This window comes from Ursus americanus, chromosome 30 (assembly GCF_024610735.1).
Source record: "Ursus americanus isolate L20-20 chromosome 30, mUrsAme1.1.p, whole genome shotgun sequence".
In the NCBI taxonomy this organism is placed as follows: Eukaryota; Metazoa; Chordata; class Mammalia; order Carnivora; family Ursidae; genus Ursus; species Ursus americanus.
Window position 1 is genome coordinate 15,265,992 of NC_142156.1, and position 25,658 is coordinate 15,291,649.

Consider the following 25,658-nt stretch of genomic DNA (forward strand, 5'->3'; position numbering starts at 1 on the left):
CAGATGTGTGGTGGCTGTGATGGAGAATCTGGAAGGACCAGTACACACAAAGCTCGGCACCGCGGAACAGGCGAGGCCGTTACCAGAGCTGCGTTCATCCGGCAGCAGAAGGATGAACCACTGGTACGACATTCGCACCCTTTAAATCTAGAATTGCACGGTGACCATGTGAATTAGAGATGCAGACGTCACAGCAAAAAGGCCAGCCAGCTATGGATGACAAGCATCCGGAGGCGTGGGAGGGTGGGGCAGAGGGCTGCTGCGTTCACAATAGGCCTGTCTCTGCTCTGCGGTTCTTCTAATCTAGGACATGGATTGTTTTTATTTTGAACATGAGATCGAGAGCATTCTTCCGTCACTAAGTATTTGAAAATCAATGCACCGAGAGATGTAACAGATAAACCAGACAGATACGCTGAACTGCCAGAAGCCTGGACAACCAGACGGCGGGACTGGACAGCCAGACAGCTGACAGCTGGGCAGCCAGCCAGACGAGCCGCGGGACGGCTCCGGCCACGGCTGCTTGCACAGACCTTCCGAGTCCTGGTTCTTGCGGCTGTAGTTCATGCGGAAGACAAAGGCCTCGAGGATGAAGGCGACAATGATGGTCATCACCACCTGGCCGGGCGCAGAGCGGGAGGGCGGGTGCGTGAGCCGCTGCGCAGGCAGCAGAGCCGGTCAGATGCTGACCCCCCATCCCGGCCTCTCCTCCCGGGGCGGCCGCCCACCAGGCAGGGGCACCTGGGTACTCTGAGTGTTGAAGGGCGGAGAGCGTGGCCGGGGACTTACCATGGTCACGATGTAAAAGGTCATGAAGTACAGGCGGCTCCAGTGCGAGGTCTGAGAGGTGACACCTTCCTGGGGACACAGGGAGGCAGCCTGTGAGCGAGCCCGGGTCACTGTGTACTCGGGCCACTCCACGGTCCCCCGCACGCCCAGCTCGTTACAGACCCTGCCCCATCACAGGAGGGAGCCCTCGCTCCCGGGATCTAAAAACTCTTCTGTGCTGCACGAGCCTCGGATGCTCCCCGGGTGGCTCAGGGCTGACACAGGCGGTCTTTGTCTCAAGCAGGGGTGGACGACTTGGTAGAATTTAAGGAATGGAAAACAGAACCCCACAACTCTTGCCACACTGTTTCTTGACAGCAGTGGGAGAAGGACAGAGACCCACAGGCTAACTGGCATCCCTGGGCCGCTAGGGGGTATGCGGGGGGCAGGGATGAAAGCCAAGTCTAGCAAACGCAGAGGGATGGCTCCTGGGGCCCAGCCCACACTGTGGGCTCTCCGCAGAACCCCAACCCTGTGTGACCCAGGAGCCTGAACCCCGACAGGGAACAGAAGAGCAATGCATCCCATCCAGGGCCAGGCAAGACCAGAGCTGGTCTCAGAGGATGGTGGGAAGATGCCCCCAGGAGCTGACCGAGGTCCTTACCATAATGATGTACCAGTTGTTGACAACTGTGAGCTCGAACAAGGTCACTGCCAAAGGGAAGGGAGAATGAGGAGTGTTTCAATCAGACTCACTTTTTCCAAGTCTGTTTCAAGTGTCCTCTCTCCACCTATCCCAGGTACCACGCACCTAAATGATGGCATCCCCATCTGCCAGCTCGGGCTGTGCGTGCCAAGGCCCTCTCTGAGCGCGCACCCCACAGGGAGTGCTGCCATCCTGGCCCGTCCCCCAAAGGGTGTGCCCTCTGCCTCAGCAGCCTGCGACGGACGAGCCAGGGCTGGGGGCAGGCAGTGGGGAAAGAGCACCTGGACCTGACTGGCTGTATCTGGAATGCCATGAGGGGCTGCCCCTGCCCCGGGCTCTCCGTGGAACCCAGGAGCAGCGCGGTGTGGGCCCGAGCTGGGGTCAGCGCGGGGCACTGTGGCAGGCTGGTGTGGCTGTCCTACCCTGCAGCTATGGGGTTGTGACTGGGGGTGGGTTCCCTAGCCTCAGGCTGTCCCCCTCCCAGCAAAGCATGACGCTCCTCTGCTCCCAGGAATGAAACCTTGTGGGAAGGGGGTGCTGGGATCTGGCCTGGCCTGCACCCCGCGGCGGGGCAAACCGCAGGCCCCACTGAGGCTCCAGAGGACTCAGGAAAGTGTCACAAAGAGCTCGGACTGGGGAGGCCCAGGCCCCATCTGTCTGGGGCCCGCGGTGACAAAGGCAGTGTGCCTGGGGACTGTCCCGCCTGTGGCCTCTGCACTCACCGAAGCTGTTCAGGATGTTGTCAAAGTTATTGAGATAGTAGTAGCCTTCGTCCACAACAGTCTTATTGCCCACGGTGTGATTGAGCCAGCGGTAGGCGTCAGCCACGGTGCTCGTACTGGCCAGGGAGACAGGGGCGGAAGGGAAGGTCACAAGACAATTGGTCACCTCGACAGAGGACAAAAGGCTTAAGCGAACCAAGGAGCCGCCGTCCTGGCCCAGCCCCCAGCTCTCTGGCCCACATTCCCGGCTCAAGGGAAGCCCTCGGCTCCTCTCACCGGCTGGGCTTTGCTGGGGACTCCTAGGCTTGCCCCCTGCTTATCTGTGTCCACCTGGCATTTCTTTGCTACCAGTGAAGCCGTCTCCCTCCCAGCTACCGGAGGGAGACGCTGGCAAGGGAGAGAAAGGCAGCGTCTCCCCTGACTCTCCCATCTGGGATCTGCTCCGGAGCCTGGGCGCCGGGCAGTGACCCCATGGAGGGGGAAGCTCCTTGCTGGGCTCGCCCCAGCACCAGGCAGGAAGCTCCAAAAGGCGGCCCCTGTTCTGAGAGCTTATTTGCGGTTTCCCTTCCAGTCCTTTCTGTCTGCTCTGTTAACATTCATGCCGATGTTTCTACCCGTCTGGTCCTCGGGGCCCCAGGGAACGTGTTCAGAAGGCAGAGTCCCGGGCCTCGTGCTGCTGCCCTGCTGGCTCTGGCGCACGGTGTTTGTGGCCCGCTGCTCTCGGCCTGGTTCTGAGCTCGGCCCGACACTCAAAACGGCTGCCAGTGTCTTTGGAAGGAGTTTGTGCTTAAGGCCTTACGGGCTCAGTTTTGAAGGGAACACTGTGACTGGAGAATTAATGTCACAGTACACTACTTTCATTGTGGCGGCTTGGAGGAAGGGAGAGGTCATGGGAGCTGGTTCTCCCCACACTCCACCCCTGCCCCCAAAGGCCTTCCCGTGGCTGTCCACTGGCCTAATCCTGCCCAGTCCGCACCACCCCAGAGAAGTGGGAGGAAGCCAGAGGACTCAGGCCTCAGGCTGCTCCTGATTCAGGGGCGGCCTTCAGACCTCAGCCCAAAGGGCGAGGGGACAGAGGCCCGCTTGGGGACAGGGAAACCTGCTCGGATATCCTCGCTTTGGAGACAGCCCTCTGATTCCAGGTCCCTCACTGAGCTATTGTACTCAAGCCCCCAAAAAGCAAAGCAAAGTGATTCCCGGGGCTTCTAAGGGTGCTGGGGCTCGGAGAGCTGTGTCCCTGCGGCCCCCCGAGGCTGCGGGGGACCCCGCGGCGGGGCGGGGGGCAGCGCGCCAGTCCTGGCCCGGGTCCTCCGGAAACACGGGCTGCTTGGGGGCGGGCAGGGCCGGGCCCGCTGCGTACTCACTTGCAGCAGTTGGGGTAGAGGATTCCACAGAAGAATTCCATGCCCACGATGGCGAAGGAGTAGTAAAAGATGAGCAAGGTGAGGCCCAGGCTGGGGAGGAGGGTCAGAAGGGACAGGGTGACTGGGGGCCAGGCAGGAGAGCCCGGCGCCTCCGGCAGCCCCAGCATCCTCAGACCCACTGCGCTGACTGACGGACAGGCATGCCCCTAGCCAGGTTTACCAACTGGAAAGTGCCTGCAGGGAAGGGGCCTCGTGATTCAGGTCTGGGGTCAAAAACGGCCCGAGTCAGGACTCTAGTAACAGATGCCCCTTTACCAGAGATTCACCCCTTACCTGTGAAGGTAGACTCACAGGTGACCCCTTACCTGTGAATGTAGACACAGGTGGTAAGTGAGTTGACAGCTCCCTGCCCTCCCTACTAAATATTTCAGACAGGTCAGTGGAGAAAAGTGGTACCAGGGAGACCTGTGGTGGTCAACATCTCAGTCTCCTTGGAGACCCGTCAGACCCTCGATGTCAGTCCTTTCCGGGCCGCCTCCTCTCCCCCGACTACCACCCAGCTGCCCCCCGGGGGCACAAGCCTCGCGGCGCCTGGCCCTGGGGGCCCAGAGGCGGGACAGTACCTGGCCATGCGGGGCAGCAGCTCAAACATGGTGTCCAGCACGTTGCGGTAGCGCTTTTTCAACTTAAACAACCTGAGGGAAGAGACCAGGCGGCGCTCAGACGCCGGCGTGGCCGCAGCCCCGCTCCCGAACATGGGCCGGAGGGGACGGCCAGGCCTCTCGCCCACCGGAGCCCAGCTGCCCTCCCTGCCGCCCGCCCGGTGGCATCTCCCCGGTCTCCTCCTTGGGGGAGCAGGCAGCAGCGGCTGTTCGCCGCCATTTACCAGCAGAGCCAGGAGGCTCCGAGGGGGGCAAGGCCTCGCCCAGGACGGAGAGGCAAGAAGAGAACAGAAGCCACGCCTGCACAGGAGCCAGGGGCACAGCGGCTCAGCGGTCAGGAACCGGCCACCGTGTATGGGAAGGAAGTGGACATTCCCCCAACCCCGGCCACTACCACTGGGGCATGGCCGTGGGGTCCTCTAGAGAGACACGGCCCCTGACCACTATCCCTACCTCCACCTCTCCTCCCAGGAAGGACACGTATGGGATCGTGGCCGGATACCCACAAGGAGACCCAGGCTTCTGAAGACACCAAGAGCTCATGACCCCCAGGTGGTAAGGGGGGGGGTCCATGGAGCAGTGCCCCTTACTGATTCCCCACAGCCATCTCTCTGGTAAAGGTGAGACCCAGGGAGGGTTTTTCTTGACAAGAAGCTGTGCCAGAAAAGCATGGGGGCCCCTCAAAACTCCCCTTGCACCCTCGGAGGCTGTGGCCTTCTGGTTTATGAATGAGCGCATGTGTCTCTGTGGCTGCAGGCTGAGGTCACCCGCGCCGTGGGCCGTGCTTCCCCTCCACGGTCAGAGGCTACCATCCCTGTGATGCGAGGAGGCTGGCAGGCCGCACACCCGCACAGGTACAGACAGGGGCCGGTGCCTCCGCAGTGGGGTGAACCTGACCCCAGGCTTGTGAATCTTCTGGTGCCTTCCAGCCACGTCCCAGACTAGTCCCAAGGCTTTCCCTGCCCTGCCCCTGCCCCTGTCACCTCAGCAGCTGGAGAGGACGCAGGACCACTATGAAATAAAAGGGCTCCATGTTGAAGGCCAGAGCCAGCAGTCCCAGGAAGGCGAACACCGTGACCGAGAAGTCGAACCTGGGAGGGAGAAGCCACAGTCCATTCGGCCTGCCCGGGCCCACCTCCCTCCCGCAGCTCCCTGCTCCCCAGCCCTGTTGTCCATGCTCCCTTCCGAGAAGCCCACGTGCCCACCCCGGCAAGAGCAAGAGCCGGCAGCAGCTCAGCTCGGGAAGTAGCTCCCTGCCCCTCTGCGGTTTCTGAGGCCGGCTTGGCTGGACCCCCAGGCACAGCACACGCAGCAGCGATCAGAGATGCCCAGAAACCCCCCTCCTGAAGGTCCTGCACTGGTCTAACGGCAGATGTCAGGTTACATGGGCAACCTCTGACCCCGATGAGGTTACTGAGGGAAGGGGCAGGATGGGCAGGTCGGATTCCCCGTGAGGCCAGCCAGCCAGCCCTGCTCAAGACAGGGGCCTTCTCTCTTCGGCAGACATGCGTGAACACCCTGAAAACAGCATCCCGCTACTGCTCTTTGGACTGTCTGCCAAGACCAAGACCTCGTGAGTATAGCCTGATTTCGTGGGTGAGTTCCCTTAAGTGGGAGGTAAGCGGCCTCAGAGGTCTCAGTGGAATGGGGACAAGAGCTGCTCGGGTCTCTTCACCACCCCCAGCTAGCGGTTGACCAAGGTCGGTGGGGGAGCTTCCTTCTCTGTTGCAATCATGGTTTTTATGGGGCAGAAAAGAGCTTAGTTGTTGGCGATCGGTGCAGGGACTCAATGACTAGTTAGAGCCAGCCAGCCTAAGGACCCTTAAAAGGCCCTGTCTCGGAGGAATGGGCAAGGGGGGCCTGAGAGTAAGACAAGGCCTGACCCTGGCGAGTCCCAGAGCCACAGGTACAACTGCTCCAGGAGACAAAGGCCTTGTCCTGTCCTCCGCCCCTCCTCCTGTGCTGCAGACCGCCGTGCATGCTGTGGGTGTGGAGGGAGAGGAGCTGCGGCTCCCTCAGTCTCGGATGTGGTTAGGAAACACGCGCACCACTCACAGATTCCACCCGGAGGACAGGTATTCCACGGGGCCAAGGCCAGCAACCTTCAGGAACAGCTCCACCCCGTAGACTGGGAACAGGAGGATGCAGTTAGTAGTGGCCCGACCGCGGCCCCTCCCACACCTGGCCTGGCTCGGTTTCCCACTGAGGCTCTTCTGGGGTCTGCAGCCTCCCCCACAGGCTGGTGTTTAAGACAAGCAGTTCAGCAAAGCCACGTTCAGAAACCTACTAGTCAGAAAGACGACGTAACTCCAGGGCACGTGCTTGGAGAAGAAGTTCCCGCCTGCGAGATAAGAGGCGGGAGGTCAGGCGGTGGGCCAGGTGTGCCCACCGGACGGGCCGGTCCCCCAGCCAGGGCTCACCTTTCAGCATGAAGGTCTCCACGAGGATCCAGACCCCGTTGACTGCCACCACCAAGTCTGCAAACGGACAGGCCCGTAAGAGAGAAAACACAGATGGGAGTGCAAATCTAGAGCTCACAGCCGCAGCACCTCCCCCCTTGCCCCAGCTACCTTCCCGGCAGCCCCCGGGGGATGCCCCACACACCCACGTGATGGATGGCTTCCTTCCCCTTCGTGCTTTTACATGAGTTACATCAACCAGTGGTTTCACTTAGAAAATGGTCACAGGTTTCCAAAAACACACTCTATGTCACCGTGGGGATACCAGTTGTTTCAGTAAAACCTACAGGTCATTCCAAGTCGGTGTCAAAGTTTGAGCATTAGAATGGTTGCTCTTCCCTGGGGACAGGCGACTTGAAGATGACTGCAGGAACTAGTTAGCAAAATTACCTATTCATTTGGCCTTTTCCATACCAATCCCACTTCTAGCGATCCGCCCCGTGAGAGACTAGCAAAACACAGAACAATGTGTCCTGCAAGCCATTTGCTGGCGAACTGTTCGTGAGAGCAAAAACCTAGACGTGCCCTAAATGATCAAGAGGGGACTGGCTGGAGCAACTGTGACACGTTCAGGAAACAGTGAAGTATCAACTCTCTGTCTGTTGGTGGGCAGTGGCCTCTGGGGTATAGTGTTAACTAAAAAAAGCAAGGTGGAGAAAAGTGTATGAAGTATGCCATCATTGATTGAAGACATGGGCATAGGCTTATGTATGTATCTACTTATAGTTTTTAAAAAATGGAAGAAGAAACCAAAATAAAGGTTATCCATTGGAGGAGGTTTGACAGGATGCAAATGAGACATCCTTAAATACACTTGGTTTTATAGATCTGACTTGGAACCATGTAGATAATTTACATAAAACAAAGTTAGATGTAAAAAAAAGCAATCGCTGAAAATCAAAAATAAAATGGAATAAAGAAACCTGAATGTGTGTCCAGTTGCTGACACCCCCACGTGGAGAAAGGACTACTACAGGTGATTGTAACACCCGTCATGTGAACGTATGTCCCCAAAGGAGTGTTCTCAGCGCTGTGTTGCTGGGACTGTGTTGGGAGCACTGTCTGGAGACGGTTATGAGTCTACTGTGGGGTACAGCGAATGAGTAATTGTGTAAGTGGTGTTGGGAACCAGGATTTTAAGACTGGCGGGGGGGGGGAATTTGGATATGAAAGAATGAGGAAGTTTGGTAAAAACACAACAGTCCTGAATTTGAATTAGGAAAGTCAGGATAAACTCCCGATATGGTTTATTTTTAAAAACAAAATCCTATCTCTGTCCATGGAAAGCCCTAGAAATAATAACCAACTCCAAGCCGTGAGCACCTTTAGCATTTCAAACTGGTCTCTAAGCACCATTTCCCACTAAATGGAACCAGAGCTCCTTAGAAAGACTGAATGCAACCAGGCCTTTCCATTAGTGCTGTCCAAGAGGACTTCCTACGACGACGGAAATTTCCTCCTCTGTGCTGTCCAACTGGTAGTCGGTAGCTGTATGTGGTGACTGAGTACTTGAGATGTGGCTTCTGTGGCTTTTTTCATTTTAGTTGCTTAAATTTAAATAGCCACACATGGCAAATTGCTACCACACTAGACAACACAACTCTAGAAAGAACTACCAGATGACGGGAAATAAACAACAGAGGAACATGGCAAAAATGAGACGGAGAAATGGGATGTCACAAGACGGAGAAAAGGGATGGAAGAGAAACCTACAGATTGAAACAGACTTGACAGGGCAAACAACCACATCCCGTGGTTCTGAAGTCTGCTTCCAAAATCTCCAGGTCTAGGGAGGGCAAGATGGGCCACAGTGAGGGTACAGACGGACAGAAAGACTGGCCATGGGTGACGGCCGTTGAAGCAGGGTGATGGGTACGTGGATGCTCGTTATCCTCTCCCCACTTTTACACATGCTTGGAATTTTCTATAATAAAAAGTCAACCACACGACTGCAGGGCTAATCTCCTGCCTCTCCACCTTCCGGAACGGTAAGAGAGTCAGGCAGGAAGGGGCCTGGAGCTGTGGTATTTCACACTTACACATGAAATACTGGAAGGCCTTGGACTTCACAAGGATATTAATTCCTATTTGAAGAGAAGAAATGTTAACATCAAAATCTTCATTTGCAAGGACACATTCCCCTACGGCACACTTCTCACACGTGAGCAATCGGGGTGTTTATGCCCAAGGGTGAGGAAGGAGGGCGTGCTCTGAGAGTGACCCCACGCTTGTGCTCAGGCAAGACCACACAGCCAACGGCTGCTCTGGGGAGAGCCCGGGCAGCTCGGAGCCAGAATGGAGCAGAGCGAAGCCTGGCTGGTCACTGCTAACCTTAACTTGCTGCTGGCCTCGACCCGAGACTACATTCAACCACTTGAGTTAACTATCCCTCCATGGGATGGAAAACCCTCTGAAGAATATGGACTAACAGCGGTACCCAAAGCCCTAGCTGCAAAAGAAATCACAAAATAGGATACCCTGTCCTGACTCTTGTTCCTAATGGCCTACACCCAAGGCTTCAGGTTTTTTGCACAAGAAATCCCCTGCAAGCTGACCATGCCCCTCCATGGAACTTCAAAACTGGCATTCAATTCAGGGGTAACACTTGGATGTTAGAATCTGGAATTTCATGCCGGGCAAGCATGGTGTCATCTGGGCTCACTATGCGTCCTGCCACAGCAGGATGGTCGGAGTACACTATGAGGGACAAAGGCAGGTTTGAGAAGAGAATCAATAATGTAATCCTACCGCCTTTTAAAAACCATACGTATTTGCCTGCTGGGCTGACCACACTGTCTGTCTCTCGTACACACACAGACACTCAGACGCACGCACACACACCCTGTGAGCATGCTCTTCGAATGCTCATCTGTGGTCTCTGGAAACCTCCATCTGTCTCCAGCTGCCCAGATGTCACACTCAGCTCAACCTTACCTTTGAAGATGAGGAATGCGGTCCTGGGAAGCTCATCAAACCAGTGTTCTCTATTTCTCTTGGCCTGGCCAGGAAACAGGGCCATGGAGAGGGGGTGTGAGGACCGGTGTCCAGCACCTCGCCCTGGGGGCCAGGCTGCCGCTTTCCTTCCCTGCTCCCCTGGCTAACTTGGGGAACAATGAAAATACCCAAGGATCGAAATAACAACGATGCCGCTGTCCGCTGAGCTTGTAAATGGAGCTGCGCACATGCCTTCTTTTTATGTAATCCTGAAAATAACTGTAGATAGGGATCATCGTTCTCCCATTTCCCAGGTGAGACAGGCCTTGGGAAGGTTCGGTAACTTGCCTGATGTCCGTGACTAATGGGGTCTACCCGAGGTTCAGTGTTCTTAACCAGGAAGCGACAGTGCAACTGTCAGGGTCCATGGGGGGCCACCTGTAATCCCACAGTGCGGGGTGCCAAGCCTAGAGCTGAGCTGTTCTAGCAGGGAAGGACCTGGGCCGCAGCCCCCCCCACCCCCAGCAGCCGGCCCCACTCCGTCTCTGGCTCCCTGGTCTTTGGTCCCGCACGAGCACTCACCTTCCATTTCAAGGCAGCAACTTCGTAGATATCATAAAAGTCCTTCAGGCTGTTATAAGCCACATGAAAAGGTAAAAAAATCAGAACCTGTTCCCTCTGAGCTCAGGTCTCCCTTGTCCACCCATGGTCCCCTTCAATGTGGGGGGACATCTGCGAGTTTCAACACCTCAGGGCCCCAGGGACCCTTACCTGGGGGCATTGAATTTCCTCCCTCCAGGTGCCATGCGTACCGAATCTGCTTTGTCTACGCTGACCACAGACAGCTTTAATCCCCCTGGATGACTGTAACTCTTAGATGGACAGGGATAGAGCCTCCTCTAGCAGAGGCCTTAATGGAACATCGGGGACTGAGTTCAGCCCAAACAGAGCTCGGTTCCTCGTGTTTCTACAGCAGACCTGCTTCCTTTCCCAGAAAGAAGGGCTCCGATCATCAGCAGTCTGGAAGACCAAGACTGCCCATGAGATCTCAGGGCTGGTTCTGGAGGCTCTGCCAGGGCTCTGTGTGTGTGTATGTGTGTGTGTGTGTGTGTGTGTTCACCGGCTCTGTGGCTCTGCTCACTCAGGGCTGAGAGCGAGTGGTGGGGCCAGTCCATTTCATGAGCCAATGGATTCCTTTTTTGTCAAGCCAGCTTGAGTTGGGTTTGGGCTGGGCTTTTGTGACTTGTTAAAAGAAACCTGATGAATAATACCGTCTACACGTAGAAGAATCTCTGTGGGGAAAACTAGTCTCTAACAAGCTTCTTTGCCCACCCACCTCCTGGGGCCCTTGCCTGCTCCAGCTCCCTCTCACGAATGCCTCTGGCCACCCCGCCCCACCTGGCGTCCACTCTTACCTGAGCAGAGGTGTGTTGCTCTGATTCAGGGCCTTGAAAGTCAGATAACGCTCCCTGGCACTCATCCGGGGCCTGTAGAAGCGCATCAGGCCTTCAAACTGCCTGTACGAGATGCCGGCGGGCCTCTGCGGGAAGAGGGCAGATGGCTGCGTGAACGCAGGAAAATGCAGGGCCCAGATGCCCCTTCCCTGAGGAGCAGCCCCTTGGGACCCCCAGGATAGCAAGGGATCCCAGGGCACCTGGCTCGCTCGTGTTCTCCCAGGGGCAGAACTGCTGGTTTCTAAAGCTGCTGGCCCTGCCGTGCTTAGGGGGCTGCTCGGGGCAAGTGAGGGGCAGCAGGGACCAGTCCCCTGCCCGGCCCGGCCCCCACCCCTCCCTACCCGTTGGCTGATGAGCAGGCGGTAGGCATGCTGGATGGCGGTTCGCTTATGCAGCAGCAGAGACTTGAACTTGCGTTTCTCAATGTCATTGAAGGTGTCGAACACCACGGCCAGAAGCTGTGAACGAAGAATACAAGACCTGGTTCCCCTGCGGGGTGGGGCCTCAAGGGGTTGGGCAGTTCCAGCCACCCCAGAAGAGGGGCTTGAGAAGACCCTCCCACCTGCCCCTCATATAGGAAGTTTGTCTCCAAGCATCAGCAGAGGAAGGCCATCCACTGCCACTTGTAAATTTTCTCTCTTCGGATACATGAAGTCATTATTATACTTTCCCAAGGTGCTCCTCTCCGCCTAAGCTTACGACTGGCTGGGCAGCGTTCTAAGGGGAAGCGGCGAGAGGAACACACTGGGTTCTACACCCAGTTCAGCCAAGCATCATGGCCGGGGAACCTGTGCCCATCCCAAGATCGGTCAGGAAGGAACACCGCTGCACGTGATGCTTCCTCCTGCGTCCCCTTGTTCCCGGCGAGTCACAGCTCCACGCCTGGCCCCGGAAATCAGGGCAGTGGGGTAGCCTGTCCTCCAGGGCACAACATTCCCAGGCTGCCTAATTCCAGAACTGGCGTATTAACGATACAGTCTGCATCATCAAAGGGCAGCGGGAGGGCGGGAGCAGAACTGAAAAAAAACCTTTTGTGGAAACACTTTCTTTTTCTCTCAAAAATATTTTGAGGGAAACTCTCTTGTCTTTTCCATCCCTTCAAATTGGTCTCCCATTTTTCCCCTTTTAGATCAAGGGAGGGTCAGCAAACTTTTTCTGTAGAGGGACAGATAGCAAATATTTTAGGCTGTGAAGGCCAGATGGTGTCTGTTGAAACTACGCAACCCTGCAGCTGTAGCATGAGACCAGCCACAGATGATGCATAAACAAATGGACATGGCTGTGTGCCAATAAAACTTTATTTATAGAAACAGGCGGTGGGCTGGCTTTGGCCAGCAGGCTGCAGTTTGCTGACCCATGCCCTAGATTTTCACAGCTCTAAATATATTACAAATTGAAGCAAATCAGTTACACAGAATATATTTTTATGATTCTAAACTAACAACAGTATGTAAGAACTATAACACATATAAAGATAGCCAACATTTTGGTTTTGGAAGAATAAAAAAGGAAAATATTTTCCTTTTTAAGACTTCAAGTTTTTAGGACATTGCACAAGTCTATCCCGGGTGAGTGCTTTCCATTTCTACCCTGGCCCTGACTGTGGTGAGCAGTGTAAGAACGCTCTTCAGAAGTGTAAAAATAAATGCAAGACTTGGGGCGCCTGGCTGGCTCAGCTGGTAGAGCGTGTGACTCTTGATCTCGGGGTTGTGAGTTCCAGCCCCACGTTGGGTGTAGAGATTACTTAAAAATAAAATCTTTAAAAAAAATTAAAAATAAACATAAGGGAGCCTGGGTGGCTCAGTCGGCTAGGTGTCTGCCTTCAGCTCAGGTCATGATCCTGGGGTCCAGGGATCAAGTTCCGTGTCAGGCTCCTTGCTCAGCAGGGAGCCTGCTTCTCCCTCTCCCTGCCTGACCCCCTGCTTGTGCTCCCTCTCTCTGTCAAATACATAAATAAAATCTTTTTTTAAAATGATAAATAAATTAAAAATAACCACAAGACTTGATAAAGCCTCTCCGATAGTTCTGGCATTGACGTGTGGTCTCAACATGGGCCTAATGGCCTCATCTTCGGGGCAATCTGCTGATGGCAGGAACCTTCCTGGAGGCCCGCTGGGCCTCAGCAAACACCTCAAAGGTCCCAGGACGTTACCTTCTCCTTAGCAGAGTGGGTCCTGTGCTGGATTTTCTAATGGTTCCCACTCGGGGGTGGAAACAGACACGTGGGTGCAGCAGGACAGGGTGGGGAAGAGTGGGGCTCTGCGATCCGACCACCTCGCCGGGCCACCCTGAGCTGTGCAGCTGTGGGCAAGTCACTCTGCTGGTCTGGCCTCAGTTTCCTCATCGATAAGTTGAGAACCGTACCAGCAGCTCCAGGGTTTTTGGGATAAATCATTTAATCCTTGTTATATAAAGTACCTTGCCCGCTGCCCGGCCACAACGTCATTAGTGCCCAGCTTTTATAGTTAGTTTATTTACTAATTTATTTTGAGAGAGAGAGAGAGAGAGCGCGCAAGTGTGCACATACGTGTGTGTGACCTGGGTGGCGGGGAGGGGAAGAGAGAGAATCTCGTGACCCCGAGATCATAACCTGAGCTGAAATTAAGAGTTGGTCGCTCAACCGACTGAGCCACCCAGGCTCCCCAACCAGCTTTTATAGTTATTCTGACCCGTGTTTGCTGGCGAAGGAGAGGCCCCAGGGCAGCCTGACCTAACAGGCTGGCTCTAATGCTAACGGCAATGGCAGGACTGCCCCGGGGAGGCTGCTACCACTGTAACCAGCAGGACTCAAGTCCCGACAGGGCGCCTGGCGCCACGCCACACTTGACCACGGCCTGGGACCCCTGCCCCAAAGGAGGCCGAGAGGGCCCCTATTGCCCATTCTCGCGGTGCCTGGTGCTGTGCCGGTTGGGATGGAACCCCCAGCGGGGGGGGGGGGGGGGCGTGACGCATGCTCACTCACCAGGTTCATGATGAAGTACAGCTCGATGGAGAGGTAGACGATGAAGAAGACACAGGACCAGGGGTTCCGGGAGTAGGAGGGCATCATCACATCTGGGAAACTGGATTTGCGGAGCATGACCGCAGGGCCCTGCCTCTGCTTTCTCCCATTCTCCATCTTCCCAGAAGACCTCTCTCTTTTCTGCCTTCCCGGCCCCACCCCACCTTCCCCTCCTCTCCGTCCCTGGGCTTCGAGCTCATCGGGCCACCTCCCTCCCCGGGCACCCGTCTGTGCTCAGGTGTGGAACATTCTTGGCTGAAAAGGAAAGACCCTGGGGCACTAGCAGAGGGCCCAAGCCCAAGCCCAGCCCACACTCACTTGGCTGTGGTCAGAAGGACAAACAGACTGACGATGCTGTTCTCCAGCGTGCTGAAGTACTGCAAGGAAAGAAGGCAGAAGATGCACTGGCACCAGGAACAGGCCGCCATGGGCCACCTGGAGCGCCCCAGCCTGCCCCTCCCTCCCCCCTCCTCCCAAGGACTCCTGAGGAGGACAGAGGAAGGAGCAAATGTGGAGTCCAGCCGCCTCCGCCTTCCTGAACTCCGTGCTTCTGGCAGAAGCAGACAACTGACTGGGACTCTTTTCCTAGAGAATCACATGTCTGCACCATCGGCTTGGCTCCCCTCCACTGCTCCTTCACCAACTGTTCCAGATCTGATCCTGGAAACATGCGTCTCAAGGGCAGGAAAGGGGATTCCCTCGGCACTTAAGGAACGCAGCGGTTCAAGTAGGGGTGACAGGAACTTTCCAGCACCATAAATTATGCTGAGAGACCTTCCTAATGTGTCCAGGGCGTCACGCTGGCCACCCTGCCGGAGGGGAAAGGCCCCACATAAAAAAAGAAACAGGGACGCCTGGATGGCTCAGCCGGTTAAGCATCTGATTTCAGCTCGGGTCATGATCTCAGGGTCATGGGATCAAGCCCCATGTTGGTGGGGAGCTTGCTTGAGATTCTCTTTCTCCCTGGGCCCCCCTCCCATGCATGCACATGCTCTCTCTCTAAAAAACAAAAACAAAAACAAAACAAAAAACCACAACGAACAACAACAAAAGAAACAGACAAATACAGAGATTACTTACGGGATCTGAAGGATTAGGGGAGAACAAGTAGAAACCTAGAAGGTGGCAGAAACCATAAAAAGGTTAGAGCAGAGGTCCCATCCAGACGTCAAAGGATTGCACAAATACACGTAAACAAGCGCAGGGGCAGAGGGAGAGCGTCAGGGAGTGGTGGGGACTGCGGAATTCTGGAGAACACGCCGTGCTGTCTAAAGGAGCAGGTGTGCCTGGACACAGCAGAAATGCTGCCATTTGGGAATGTGGCCTAAGAACCAGTGGGTCTACTGTTTGAAAAGCCTGGACGTACAGCATGGCGACTAGGTAACAACACTCTATCATATATTTGGAAGTTGCTCAGAGAGTAGATCTTAAAAGTTCTCATCACAAGAAAAAAAGCAACTGTAAGTGTGTGTGTGGTGATGGACGTTAAGGAGACTGACTGTGGTGATCACTTCACGATACACACAAGTACCAAGGCATTACGTTGTGCACCTAAAACTAACACAATGTCGTTCGTCAATCCCATCTCCCTTTTTTAATTAAAAAAAAAAAATTTTCAGGGCTGGAAATTTATATTTTCAAGCAACAAATCTAATTTTTAAATGTTGGCTCAACATTTTCAGACCAGATAAAACTCATCCACAGGCTGGGTTTGGAATCCAGACTGCTGGTTTGCAATTTTGGTTTTGGGAACATGACAGCCAAGTAACCGTTCCAAAGGGATCCCCTTGTTCTCCTCCAGCCCAGGGTCCTGCGGTGGGAACACCGTCAGTATCTCCCTCCTGGAATAGGCTATTCCCCCGAGTCCTCGAAGTCCCCTGAGTGGGACAAGGGAAGTAGCCCCCTTGGAGCACAAAGGAGACTCCACAGAGACTGGAAGTGGCGGGGGGGAGGGTAGGTGACACGGGAGCCAATGGCTCGGAACACAGCAGTCAGAAGGGCCCGAGGCGCTGGCCTTAGAGGCAGGGCTCTCTGGATCCACTGTCTTCACCATTCCAGGACCAGAGAAGGGACCCCAGGCTTCCCAGCCATGTCCCACGGTCCCCACTGTCTGAGCCCTGTGTCTGGATGTGGCTGTCACGTAAATACTTGGCCTTACCTGAAGAGGCAAGGCTTCCTCAGGGTTAGAAAGGCCACGATCTTGCTTTGAAACCTGGGGAGGCTGGAGTGTGCACTTGCTACCGTCCTAGGCACACGCCCTAAAGAAACTCTCGTACACCAGGAGATGAGTGAGTGTTCCCAGCAGTGTGACGTGTAATAGCGAAAACAGAAGAAACTTCGCAGGAGGGCGCGCGCCCGTTACATAACCATGTATGTAAAATGTTCCCATATGCAAAGCAATCACACTTATTTGTGATTTAAGGAAACAGGAAGTAAAACTATAAAGATATGTGTGCGATGGTAAGCCTAGGTCAGGCGGGACCTCTGAGGGGAAAGGGAATCGACCTCACGGAAAGATACAGGGGTGGCTTCCATTTTATTCCTAACACTGCCTCTCCGAAGTTGATGGTTAAATGGGGTTTAACCACTTTAAAAGCCTTCTGGACTTCTGACACTGTCAAAGTCAATGTTTCTTCAACTGTGAATTCGCTTTTTAGAGGCTGCCGGGCCCTGGGGCGCAGGGGACTCACCAAGGATGGCGAAAATGACCATGAAGAAGAGCAGCAGCAGGAGGATGTCCATGAAGGGCGGCAGGGACTGGAAGATCTGCCGCAGGTTGCTGGGGAGAGAGCGGGGCAGGAAGGGGTGAAGCGGGTAGCGCTGTCTGGGACACCACGGGCGAGCTGGGGGCCTGGGGCTCCTGATTCACACAACACTAAGTCCTGCTGCATTAGCGTTTTCCCGGAGGACTTGCACGCAGGGGGCGAGAGGGAAGACCGGGGGCAGGTGTGGCACACGCAGCCCCTCCCCCTGCTCGTAGCCCCAGCAGACAAGGGCCCTGTGACTAATGGAGGGAAGGGCAGGAGGCCAAGTGCACGGCCTTCGGCACAAGGCTTCCCCGAGCGGGACGTGGGATGCATGAAGACATTTCGGGGCCACCTACTCCCGGGACGCTTGCTTCCAGCTCTTTGACAATGGGCCTGAAGAATGAACTGCTAGCCTGCTCTCACCAACAGTGCCCCAGCCAAGAGATTTTCCAGATGGGTTCTTCAGAACTAAGCTTAACTTCAGGCTGGAGGGCAGGCTGAGTCCAGCCCCCCAGGCTCTGTGGGGGTGTCAGCCTGCTGAATCACTTGGCCTCTCAGGAGTGGCCTGCTTCGGGCTGCCGCCACTGCTGTATTTGAGCAACTAATGTGCTCAGAGAGAGAAGCCAGCTCCAGAAGGCTGCGGGGAAGACGGGAAAGAGCCCCAGACCCAGTGCCGGGAAACCAAACTGAGCAGATTCCTGCCTTCCGCTCCGTGCGGGTCGAGTGGCCGAGGGAAGCGAGCGTGCTTATGTTCTTCCAGAGTGCAGGACTGATCTTATCACTACTTGACTCACTGGGTCCCGCTCCATGGGCCCAGAGGGTCCAGGCCAGGCCAAGATAGCGACCGTCTCGTCCCCCAGGCCTTACCGCCGGACGCCTCCACAGTACCGACAGTCCACCAGGAAAATGCAGCGCAGCGCCCGGGTCACACGCACGTGGGACGTCTGCCGTACCAACACCACGATGGCCTCGACGAACTGCACCACCAGCACGGAGGTCTGGGGGAGGACAGGCACAGAGCACCATCAGCCCCTCTAACCCAGCTCCCTCCCAAATACCCAGAACAGCGGGCTGGCCAGATCCTGCCCACTCTGGCCTCAAGAGGCCTTTCCCTTCTCTCCAGCTCTCTGTCAGGCCTCCCCCAACATCAAGCAGTCCCTGGAGACAAGCCCTGTGGCCGCTGACACAGACGTGTGGTCCCAGGAGAGAGAAGCCACAGGCAGAGCTCCCAGAAGCTCGATGGGTAGTACTTCGAGCAAAACTGCCACTCTGCCCGGCCACGTCTGCCCGCCCTGCGCCTTCAGCTCTCCCCACACCGCTGGGGCCCACCGGGCATGCTGATCTGCCATTCCTGGGGCACATTCTCCTGGACAAGTATGCGTGCTTTTTATACAGCAAAGCGCACTCTGCCACATTCCTACTCACTGCACAGAGAGAGCTATAGGTTACTGGTTGTTGATCAGCGTGGGCTTGGAGGCCAGACAGACCTGGGTTTGAATCCCAGGCCTCTGGGATTTAGGTCCCATTCTCATCCGGGTGGCAGGGTGTAAACTGGGAACAGTAACACATCTCCCACAAAGGCTGTCATGCTAGGGCTTGGCACACACTAGATGCCAAATCACAGTGGCTCCTGTTGGCATCACCATGACCTCTGGAGCAAGGCTCCATAAGACGAGGACGGGCCCCAGGGTCACACGTCTGAGTGCAGGGCTTAGCCCATGGGGGATTGTGGCATTGAACTGAAGACACGGGCTTGAAGGTGCCATGAGAGACAAGGCCATACGGAGATGGGCCCATCACCTTGACCATGGTCCGTTTGTGCCGGATGAAGGTATGGAGGCCCAGCCACCGCAACTTCATGCAGAGTTCAAACACAACCACCATCAGGGCGAACAGCTCCAGGGTCGCGTGGACCTGCAACCAAAGGGTACGGGGGAGAGGCTGCATCACCAGCCCCACTGTCTCCCTGACCGGTGGTCACACCTGGCTACCCCCCACCCCAACCCAGGCTAATCAGGTGCACTGCTCACCGGGAGCCACGGTGTGACCCATGGTCCTAAGTGAGGCAATCAGATGGTGCCCCTCCCTGGAATTTACCAGTGAGCTGTATCACAGTGGGGGGGGGGGGTACATTCATTCCAGCAGGGTCCCCAGGCAAGACTGGTGATCCACTGCTGCTCGTGAGGCCTCTATGACACTCCAGAGCCTCTCTGTTTTACATCAGCTCATAGTATCTGCCCTTCCAGAATGTTCCCTGTCAGGCATGCCACGCGGACACTCACGTAAATGCCAAGCCGGAGTGCGGGGACAGCAGGGGCCTCACACAGGGAGAGCAGCAGCAGGAGCAGGGCTGTGGACAGCTCCATCAGGTAGAAGAGGTGGTTGTGTGCGAAGAGGTAGGCCGCCAGTGCTTTGGCGTTCTTGGGGTGGGTGAAGAACTTGTCATTATTCTCGCCTTCCTGAGGAAACGAGAGCAGGGTGGGTGAACGGGCCTCAGGACGAGACACCTTGAGGTGCCGTGGGCAGCGGAGAGAAGGAGGCCCCTGGCAGATGAGCAAAGAGTCGGGCCAGAGATGGAAGATGATGGGAGATCAAAAGTATTATCTTTGGGGTGCCTAGGTGGTTCAGTCGGTTAAGCGTCTGCCTTCGGCTCAGGTCATGATCCCAGGGTCCTGGGACCAAGTCCCGCATCAGGCTCCTTGCTCAGCGGGGAGCCTGCTTCTCCCTCTGCCAGCTGCTCCCCCTGCTTGTAGGCTCTCTCTCTCAAATAAATAAATAAAATCTTTTTTTTTAAACAAAATATTATCTTCACCAAACCGCACCCCTATCAGTCTGCTGATGGGGATCCTTCCTAAAAACCACCTGGAAGAATCAAAGAATGAATAGTGCCAAGAGACCGAACAGCGGCGACACATGTGAGCCCCTCAGGCCAAACTCCCGCTCTCAGAAGTGTCTGTGGAACGTAAGGAACTGGGGGTCTGGGGTGAGCAAACACGGCTGAGTCCTGGCTTCCCCGCTCCTCCCTGAAGAACGCTCAGGAAGTTCCTTCCCCCTCTCCAACTACCAATGGGCTAACACGTGTACTTACTCATAGGGTTCCTGCAAGACACTTAGGACGGTGGCTGGTGTACAGTAGGCTCCTGCAGATGTTACCTGTTATTCTGATTATAAATGATACTAACATTGAGAAGGAGCCTGAGAATACCTTCACTATATATATATGTATGTTCTGCTTCCAACTTTCTTGACTATTTCACCTCATTTCCTAACCCCTGCACAAGGACAGGCCTTGCCCTGATTCCCGTGCTCCAACAGTAACGGGACAGGGGCTGACCCTTACTGAATGCCCACCAGACCAGGCACCATGCTCAGTCCCTTACCTGAGTCCTAGACCCTCCTTTACTCCTGACCATGGCCCTCTCAGGTGGGTACTTTTATTATCCCATTTGACAGATGAGAAAATCGAGCTACAGAAGCTTCAGTAGCACCTGAGCTTACGGAACTGGGCAGTCGGGTCCCGCACCCTGGCTCCGTGACGAGCCTCCGGCTGCTGATGCAGAGACTAAGTGACGGAGCCCCGGAGCGGTCTACTTGTGACTATAAGCAGATGACATTCCAGGGCCACCCCCCCATTAGGGTCAGCCTTCTGGTCATGGTTGGGGGAAGGGGAGGTGTCTTCACTGCCTCCCTGGAATTGGTGGGCCAGGGATGAGGGTCACCCCACCTCACCCGCTCCATCACATCTGCACCCCATCCAGCAGCCAACGTGCAGTGGAAACTTACTTGGTAAGGCTCTGCATGCCTCACCTTGCTTTAGTGCTTCCGAACTGGGAGCGATGCTGCCACACCTCCCCCACCCCAACCTGGCCGGGAGACGTCCGCTCATCACCCCTGGGGGTGCTCCTGGCAACTAGTGTGCAAATCCCAGGGGTGCCACTCAACAGCCTAAAATGCACGGGAGACGCCTCCACCACAAAGAGTTATCCGGCCCCAAACGTCATGCTGAGTTGAGAGCACCTAGCTCATTCACTTCCAGCACGAATGCTCAGCATAGACGTTTCCCACTGGCTTCATTTCCTGGAGGAGAAAGTAGCGGAGCCAGAATGGACAGCCAGGTCCCCCGACCCAGAGCCCTCTGGAAGCACTCCAGCTGTCCTGGAATGAGGTCAGACCTTCAACTATTCCATCTATTCGGCTCTTCTGGAATGAAGGCCACCCTCCCCATCCTCACAACCCTTATTCCAGGGAGGTGAGACTCACACACTCCACAGTGATTCCTGCCGAAGCTGCAGGCCAGCAGGAAGGAGGGCACTGGCCCAGAGGGGCGCACTGCGCTGTGGAAAGCACTCTGGCCTGGCACGGGATGTTGTCAAGTCTCACCCAGCATGGTGCCTGGGACACACAGTAGGTGTTTAATGGATGTTTGGTACGATGACCCACTCCTGCCAAAGATCAGCCCAGGAACGGCCCAGTAGCTGTGGGGCGGGGAGCTCTGACCTCGGCTGTGGTTTGCAGGGTAGTTTTGAGCGAATCACTTCCCTGAAGCCAACACATCACTACCCTCATTACCAAAAAATAAAGACAAACCACAGACTCAACAGGGGCAGGCCAGACAAAGAGAACAAACATCCCGGCAGTCAAACAGCGGGCACGCTGGGCAAGCTTCGCTCGCAGCCCTGTGATCTGTGCAGAGTTGTGGTTTCTACCAGCACCGCCGTGGCTGGGGGGACACGCAGGGGGAGACTGGGAAGCTTCTGGCTTAGATTACTAGAAAATGCAATTCTCGGGTAATGTCTTCCAGTAAATAGCCAGGCCTGAAGGTCTGGCTAGCAGAGACCACGGACAAGGGGGCTCAGGTTTTACCTCTCAGACGAGGAATTGCCAGGGGAGACAAAAGACAAGGTCTCCAGCACCAAGGACAGAGGGAAATATTACTCATGGCACTGAATTCTGATCCAAAAACCAAGGAGAACACTGGCCTAGTTTCCTCGCTGTTGATCATGAACTAGATTAGGAGAAATAAGACGACAGGCCAGTTGTGTATGACTTCTGGCTTCGCTCTCTGCTCCCTGGGACAGAAATTCCACCCAAGAAACCAGTATTGTCTTGGAGGCACTGCGACTGCAGAGCAGAGCAGAGCACATGGCTCTGGAGGATAAGCGAGTCAACAGGTAAAACTGGGGAAGAGAGGAAACCACAGGCACCAAGTACCCTCCAAGTGGCAAGGGGCCAATGACCCAAGCACACCAACCAGCTGCTCAGCCGCAGAGCAGGAAAACAACCATCTGACACCAGCTACAGCCCCCACCCCTCAGAAACAGCCACAACCACTGTTCCCAGGCATCTGGGTTCTGCTTTTATTTTTATTATATTTCCAATGATGCATTGCTGGTAAGATCCTTCAAACAACACACAGGATTATAAGGCAGTAAAAATTCTGTCAGCCAAAGATAATCACCTTTACTATTTAGATGAGTAACCTTCCAGATGTGAGTGGGGTCTGTGCGCATGTGCACGGGCACATACAGGTATATGTTGCTATATACGTGTGTGAGCCTAAATAGGTGTGTGAGTGTGTATACATGCATAAATGTTATACAAAAATCATCGCACTACACCTGCAGTCCTGTAGTCCCTTCTTCCACAACCACATGGCCCATCTTCAAATGGATACATGTGGTCAGGTATAAAAATGAAGCAACAACGTACAGTAGAAAAAGCATCCCTGGGAGGTGAGCAAGACATGGTTTAAATCCACGCTCTGTGACTTACTAACTGGGTGGCCTTGGATTCCTTTAGCTCCCCTGAGTGTCAGTTGCTTCTGTAAATGGGAGATGATCAAACCACCTTGGGGGGGGGGCGCGGTTGTTAGAATGGGGCCCACTTAAAAATAGATATTTTTATTACTAATGTTCTCAGCCGCTTAAGAAGAGAAGGGATTACCAGACTTCTTAAGTCCCCCAGGCCATCCTAACTCTGTGTTTTGATCCATCCCGTGCTCTTCTCCAGCATCTAGTCAAGCTTGGAGAAGGTGACAGTGCACGGGGTGACCCTGGGGGACCCTGCCAGATCATCAACCGGCATGCCTGAGCTCGCCAAAATGTCCCTGAAACATTTCTTTCTTTCTTTTTTTTTTTTTTAAGATTTTTTATTTATTTATTCCACAGAGATAGAGACAGCCAGCGAGAGAGGGAACACAAGCAGGGGGAGTGGGAGAGGAAGAAGCAGGCTCACAGTGCAGGAGCCTGATGTGGGGCTCGATCCCAGAACGCCGGGATCACGCCCTGAGCCGAAGGCAGACGCTTAACCGCTGTGCCACCCAGGCGCCCCCCCTGAAACATTTCTATTGCCTTAACCTGGATCGGAACGTACCTGCTGAGGGGTACGACTCATGTGACACTGCATAAAACATGAGAAGCCTAAAGACGACTGAACGACTACCAAACAAATATCCAAACGTAACGAAATCTTTCAAAAGAAGTAACAAAACACATACTTGCAACGTAAGAGCTGCTTCAAAGAGAAAAGATTAGGGAAAATTATTATTTAAATGAATTTCAGAAAGATTCCATTTCCTCACCTAGACTCTTACTCTGTGCGCACGAGAAACAGAAATCTTACAGTGACAAGAATGGCAAGATTACAATGGCAATGCCATAGGCAGTGAGACGGGCAGTTAAGAGGCAATATCCCCTTTGGAGAACACTCGATAACTGTACGCCAAGGGCCCTAACAATGTTGATTCCTTCCATCTGGTAATTCCACTTCCTAGAAGCTTTCCTAATGACATAATCCTGGATATTAGAGAAAGAGAGAGAAATAGCTCTTTGCATAGATGGTCCTTGGATTATAATTTATAATAGGGAAATGCATAATATATAATAAGGAAAGCATAAAAAGGGAAAATATAAAGACTTACCAGGATAGTTTAAGTAAATTAGGATACATTTACCAGATATAATTATAAAGTCATTAAAATTCGTTTATAAGAGTTATAATAACATTAAGAAAAAAGCTTCTGTTGCACACTATGGAAAAAAAGGCTATACAACTGTAGATACCACATGACCTTACGATTACTTTACAAAACACATAAAACCTATGTATTATTCTTCAATAATGTTGACAGTGACTTAGGTGAATGTTTTTTTCCACAGCCCCTTTGTGCCTAAACTTACCACAACAAGCATGTATCACTTCTATAAAGTATTTATTTTAAAGAGAAAAAAACCCCCAAAACAACCAAGTACCAAGCAAGAAACAGCAAACACGAAAGCAACAGCAAGTTAATAGGAAAGGAAGAAAGGTCTCTAAGTTCCCATAGCGGGCTTACAAAGCACTGCTATAGTGTTACGTATTTAAAGAAGCCCCCCCCCCGCCCCCGGAGAACTGGCTGCCAGTGTGCCCCTGAGAAGGGGGACCAGGGCAGGGAAGGCCAAGTGGATAGACTCAGGGAGACTCGGGGGCAGGCAGGGCCACGTACTGGGGGTCACAAGAAAGCCCAGGCACATCACCCTCCCTATCTGGGCATGATCACATTGGCTCTCCCCATCTTATAGATGAGAAGCTCACACACGGAGTAGGGACAAGAACTGGAGCCAGAAATGAATTTCTGGGATGAACAGAGCCCTGGCTATGCGACTCGGTCAACCCGCACCAGAAACAGATTCTGATCAGAGATACTCACCTGGAGGTAGATTGCTGCCTCTTGATAATTGATCTCCCAGTTGTGTCCGGTGGGACTCTCACCCCCTGAGCCTAGACTGGGGGTCCGGGAGTCGTGGACGGCATAGCTGCCTCCATCTGCATAGGAAGAGGAGAGGGATTCACTTACAACCCCAGCTCAAGAGGATAAAGAGACCATTCACCAGTAGAAAAGGCTTGTATCCTCACACATATATCCCATTATCTACAAGTCAATGCTCCATCCATGGAATAATAGCAAGGATTAGTGTGGCTAATTAAAAATGCTTTTCATTCTCTTGTTAAATGAAAAAGCAAGTGTAAAAGAATACATATAATGTACTACTTTTGTGTAAAAAAAAAAAAAAGGAAACAGGAAAACGTGTGGATATCTATCTTTACGAAAAGAAATAAGAAGGATAAATTTACCTCCAAGGGGTGTGGGGAGCAGCACAGAAGTCTCACTCAAAGGGAGTGATCTTTTTGAACACTTTTTTAAAAGATTTATTTATTTTAGAGAGAGAGAGAGAGTGAGCAGGAGGAAGGGGAGAGGGAGGGGAAGAGAGAGAATCTCAAGCAGACTTTGTACTGAGCGTGGAGCCTGCTGACGCGGGGCCCGATCCCATGACCCTGAGATCATGACCTGAGCCGAAATCAAGAGTCGGACGCTTAACCAACGAGTCACCCAGGCGCCCCTTTTTTTTACACTTTTGACTTTTGGAAGCATGTTAATATTCTACTTGGTGAAAACAAAAATAATTGGATTTGTTCCCCGGTGCAGGGTCATCTGTATTTTTTCCCTGCTGACACCCATGCCTCTACTTCCAATAACACTGACCCCATCTGCCTTCGGAGAACATCCTCTCCCTACTCTCCACCCATTCTTTGTCTCTGGCCGGCTCCACCCTTGGCTCCGGGGCAGGTGCCATAAAAGCACCTCGTTTCCCCAGACAGTCATTGGCCCAGGCAGGGATGCTGTCCCAAGCCCAGCCAATGAGGACTGAATTTGGACCTTTTCCTGGACCGCTCGGGAAGGAGGGGCTCTTCCCCTGCTGCTGCGGGTAGCTGCCTCCCCACCACGTGAGGGAAGCCTGCCTGAGAAGAAAGCCAACAGAGAACAAAAGAATCACAGAGGTAACATTAGTTCCACCCCAGCAT

General features: G+C 54.2%; 2 protein-coding genes across 9 annotated transcripts in view; one reads left to right on the top strand and one right to left on the bottom strand.

Annotated features, from left to right (window-relative positions):
- SLC8B1 (solute carrier family 8 member B1) overlaps window positions 1-5,210 on the top strand; it is a 33,350-nt gene extending 28,140 nt beyond the window's left edge. For 2 of the 3 annotated variants that reach the window (XM_087857324.1, XM_087857327.1), the window contains 2 exons: window positions 4,694-4,777; window positions 4,979-5,210. In XM_087857324.1, coding sequence (XP_087713450.1) covers window positions 4,694-4,777; window positions 4,979-5,167 — 273 coding nt within the window. In that variant the 3' untranslated portion in view covers window positions 5,168-5,210. Of the gene's footprint in view, window positions 1-4,693; window positions 4,843-4,978 lie in introns of all 3 variants that reach the window. The other variant, XM_087857326.1, reaches the window with a different exon arrangement.
- The window catches only part of TPCN1 (two pore segment channel 1), a 58,761-nt gene that overhangs the window by 5,041 nt on the left and 28,062 nt on the right, over window positions 1-25,658 (bottom strand). For all 6 annotated transcript variants that reach the window (XM_045776280.2, XM_045776272.2, XM_045776276.2 and 3 more), the window contains 23 exons: window positions 24,505-24,620; window positions 19,100-19,276; window positions 18,618-18,731; window positions 17,685-17,815; window positions 16,761-16,849; window positions 15,151-15,185; window positions 14,389-14,447; window positions 14,032-14,131; window positions 11,411-11,527; window positions 11,031-11,155; window positions 10,198-10,246; window positions 9,616-9,679; window positions 8,721-8,765; window positions 6,643-6,699; window positions 6,510-6,563; window positions 6,278-6,350; window positions 5,206-5,313; window positions 4,184-4,255; window positions 3,561-3,650; window positions 2,197-2,312; window positions 1,433-1,479; window positions 790-858; window positions 534-618 (listed from right to left, as the gene is read on the bottom strand). In XM_045776280.2, coding sequence (XP_045632236.1) covers window positions 534-618; window positions 790-858; window positions 1,433-1,479; window positions 2,197-2,312; window positions 3,561-3,650; window positions 4,184-4,255; window positions 5,206-5,313; window positions 6,278-6,350; window positions 6,510-6,563; window positions 6,643-6,699; window positions 8,721-8,765; window positions 9,616-9,679; window positions 10,198-10,246; window positions 11,031-11,155; window positions 11,411-11,527; window positions 14,032-14,131; window positions 14,389-14,447; window positions 15,151-15,185; window positions 16,761-16,849; window positions 17,685-17,815; window positions 18,618-18,731; window positions 19,100-19,276; window positions 24,505-24,620 — 1,992 coding nt within the window. The remainder of the gene's footprint in view (window positions 1-533; window positions 619-789; window positions 859-1,432; window positions 1,480-2,196; window positions 2,313-3,560; window positions 3,651-4,183; window positions 4,256-5,205; window positions 5,314-6,277; window positions 6,351-6,509; window positions 6,564-6,642; window positions 6,700-8,720; window positions 8,766-9,615; window positions 9,680-10,197; window positions 10,247-11,030; window positions 11,156-11,410; window positions 11,528-14,031; window positions 14,132-14,388; window positions 14,448-15,150; window positions 15,186-16,760; window positions 16,850-17,684; window positions 17,816-18,617; window positions 18,732-19,099; window positions 19,277-24,504; window positions 24,621-25,658) is intronic.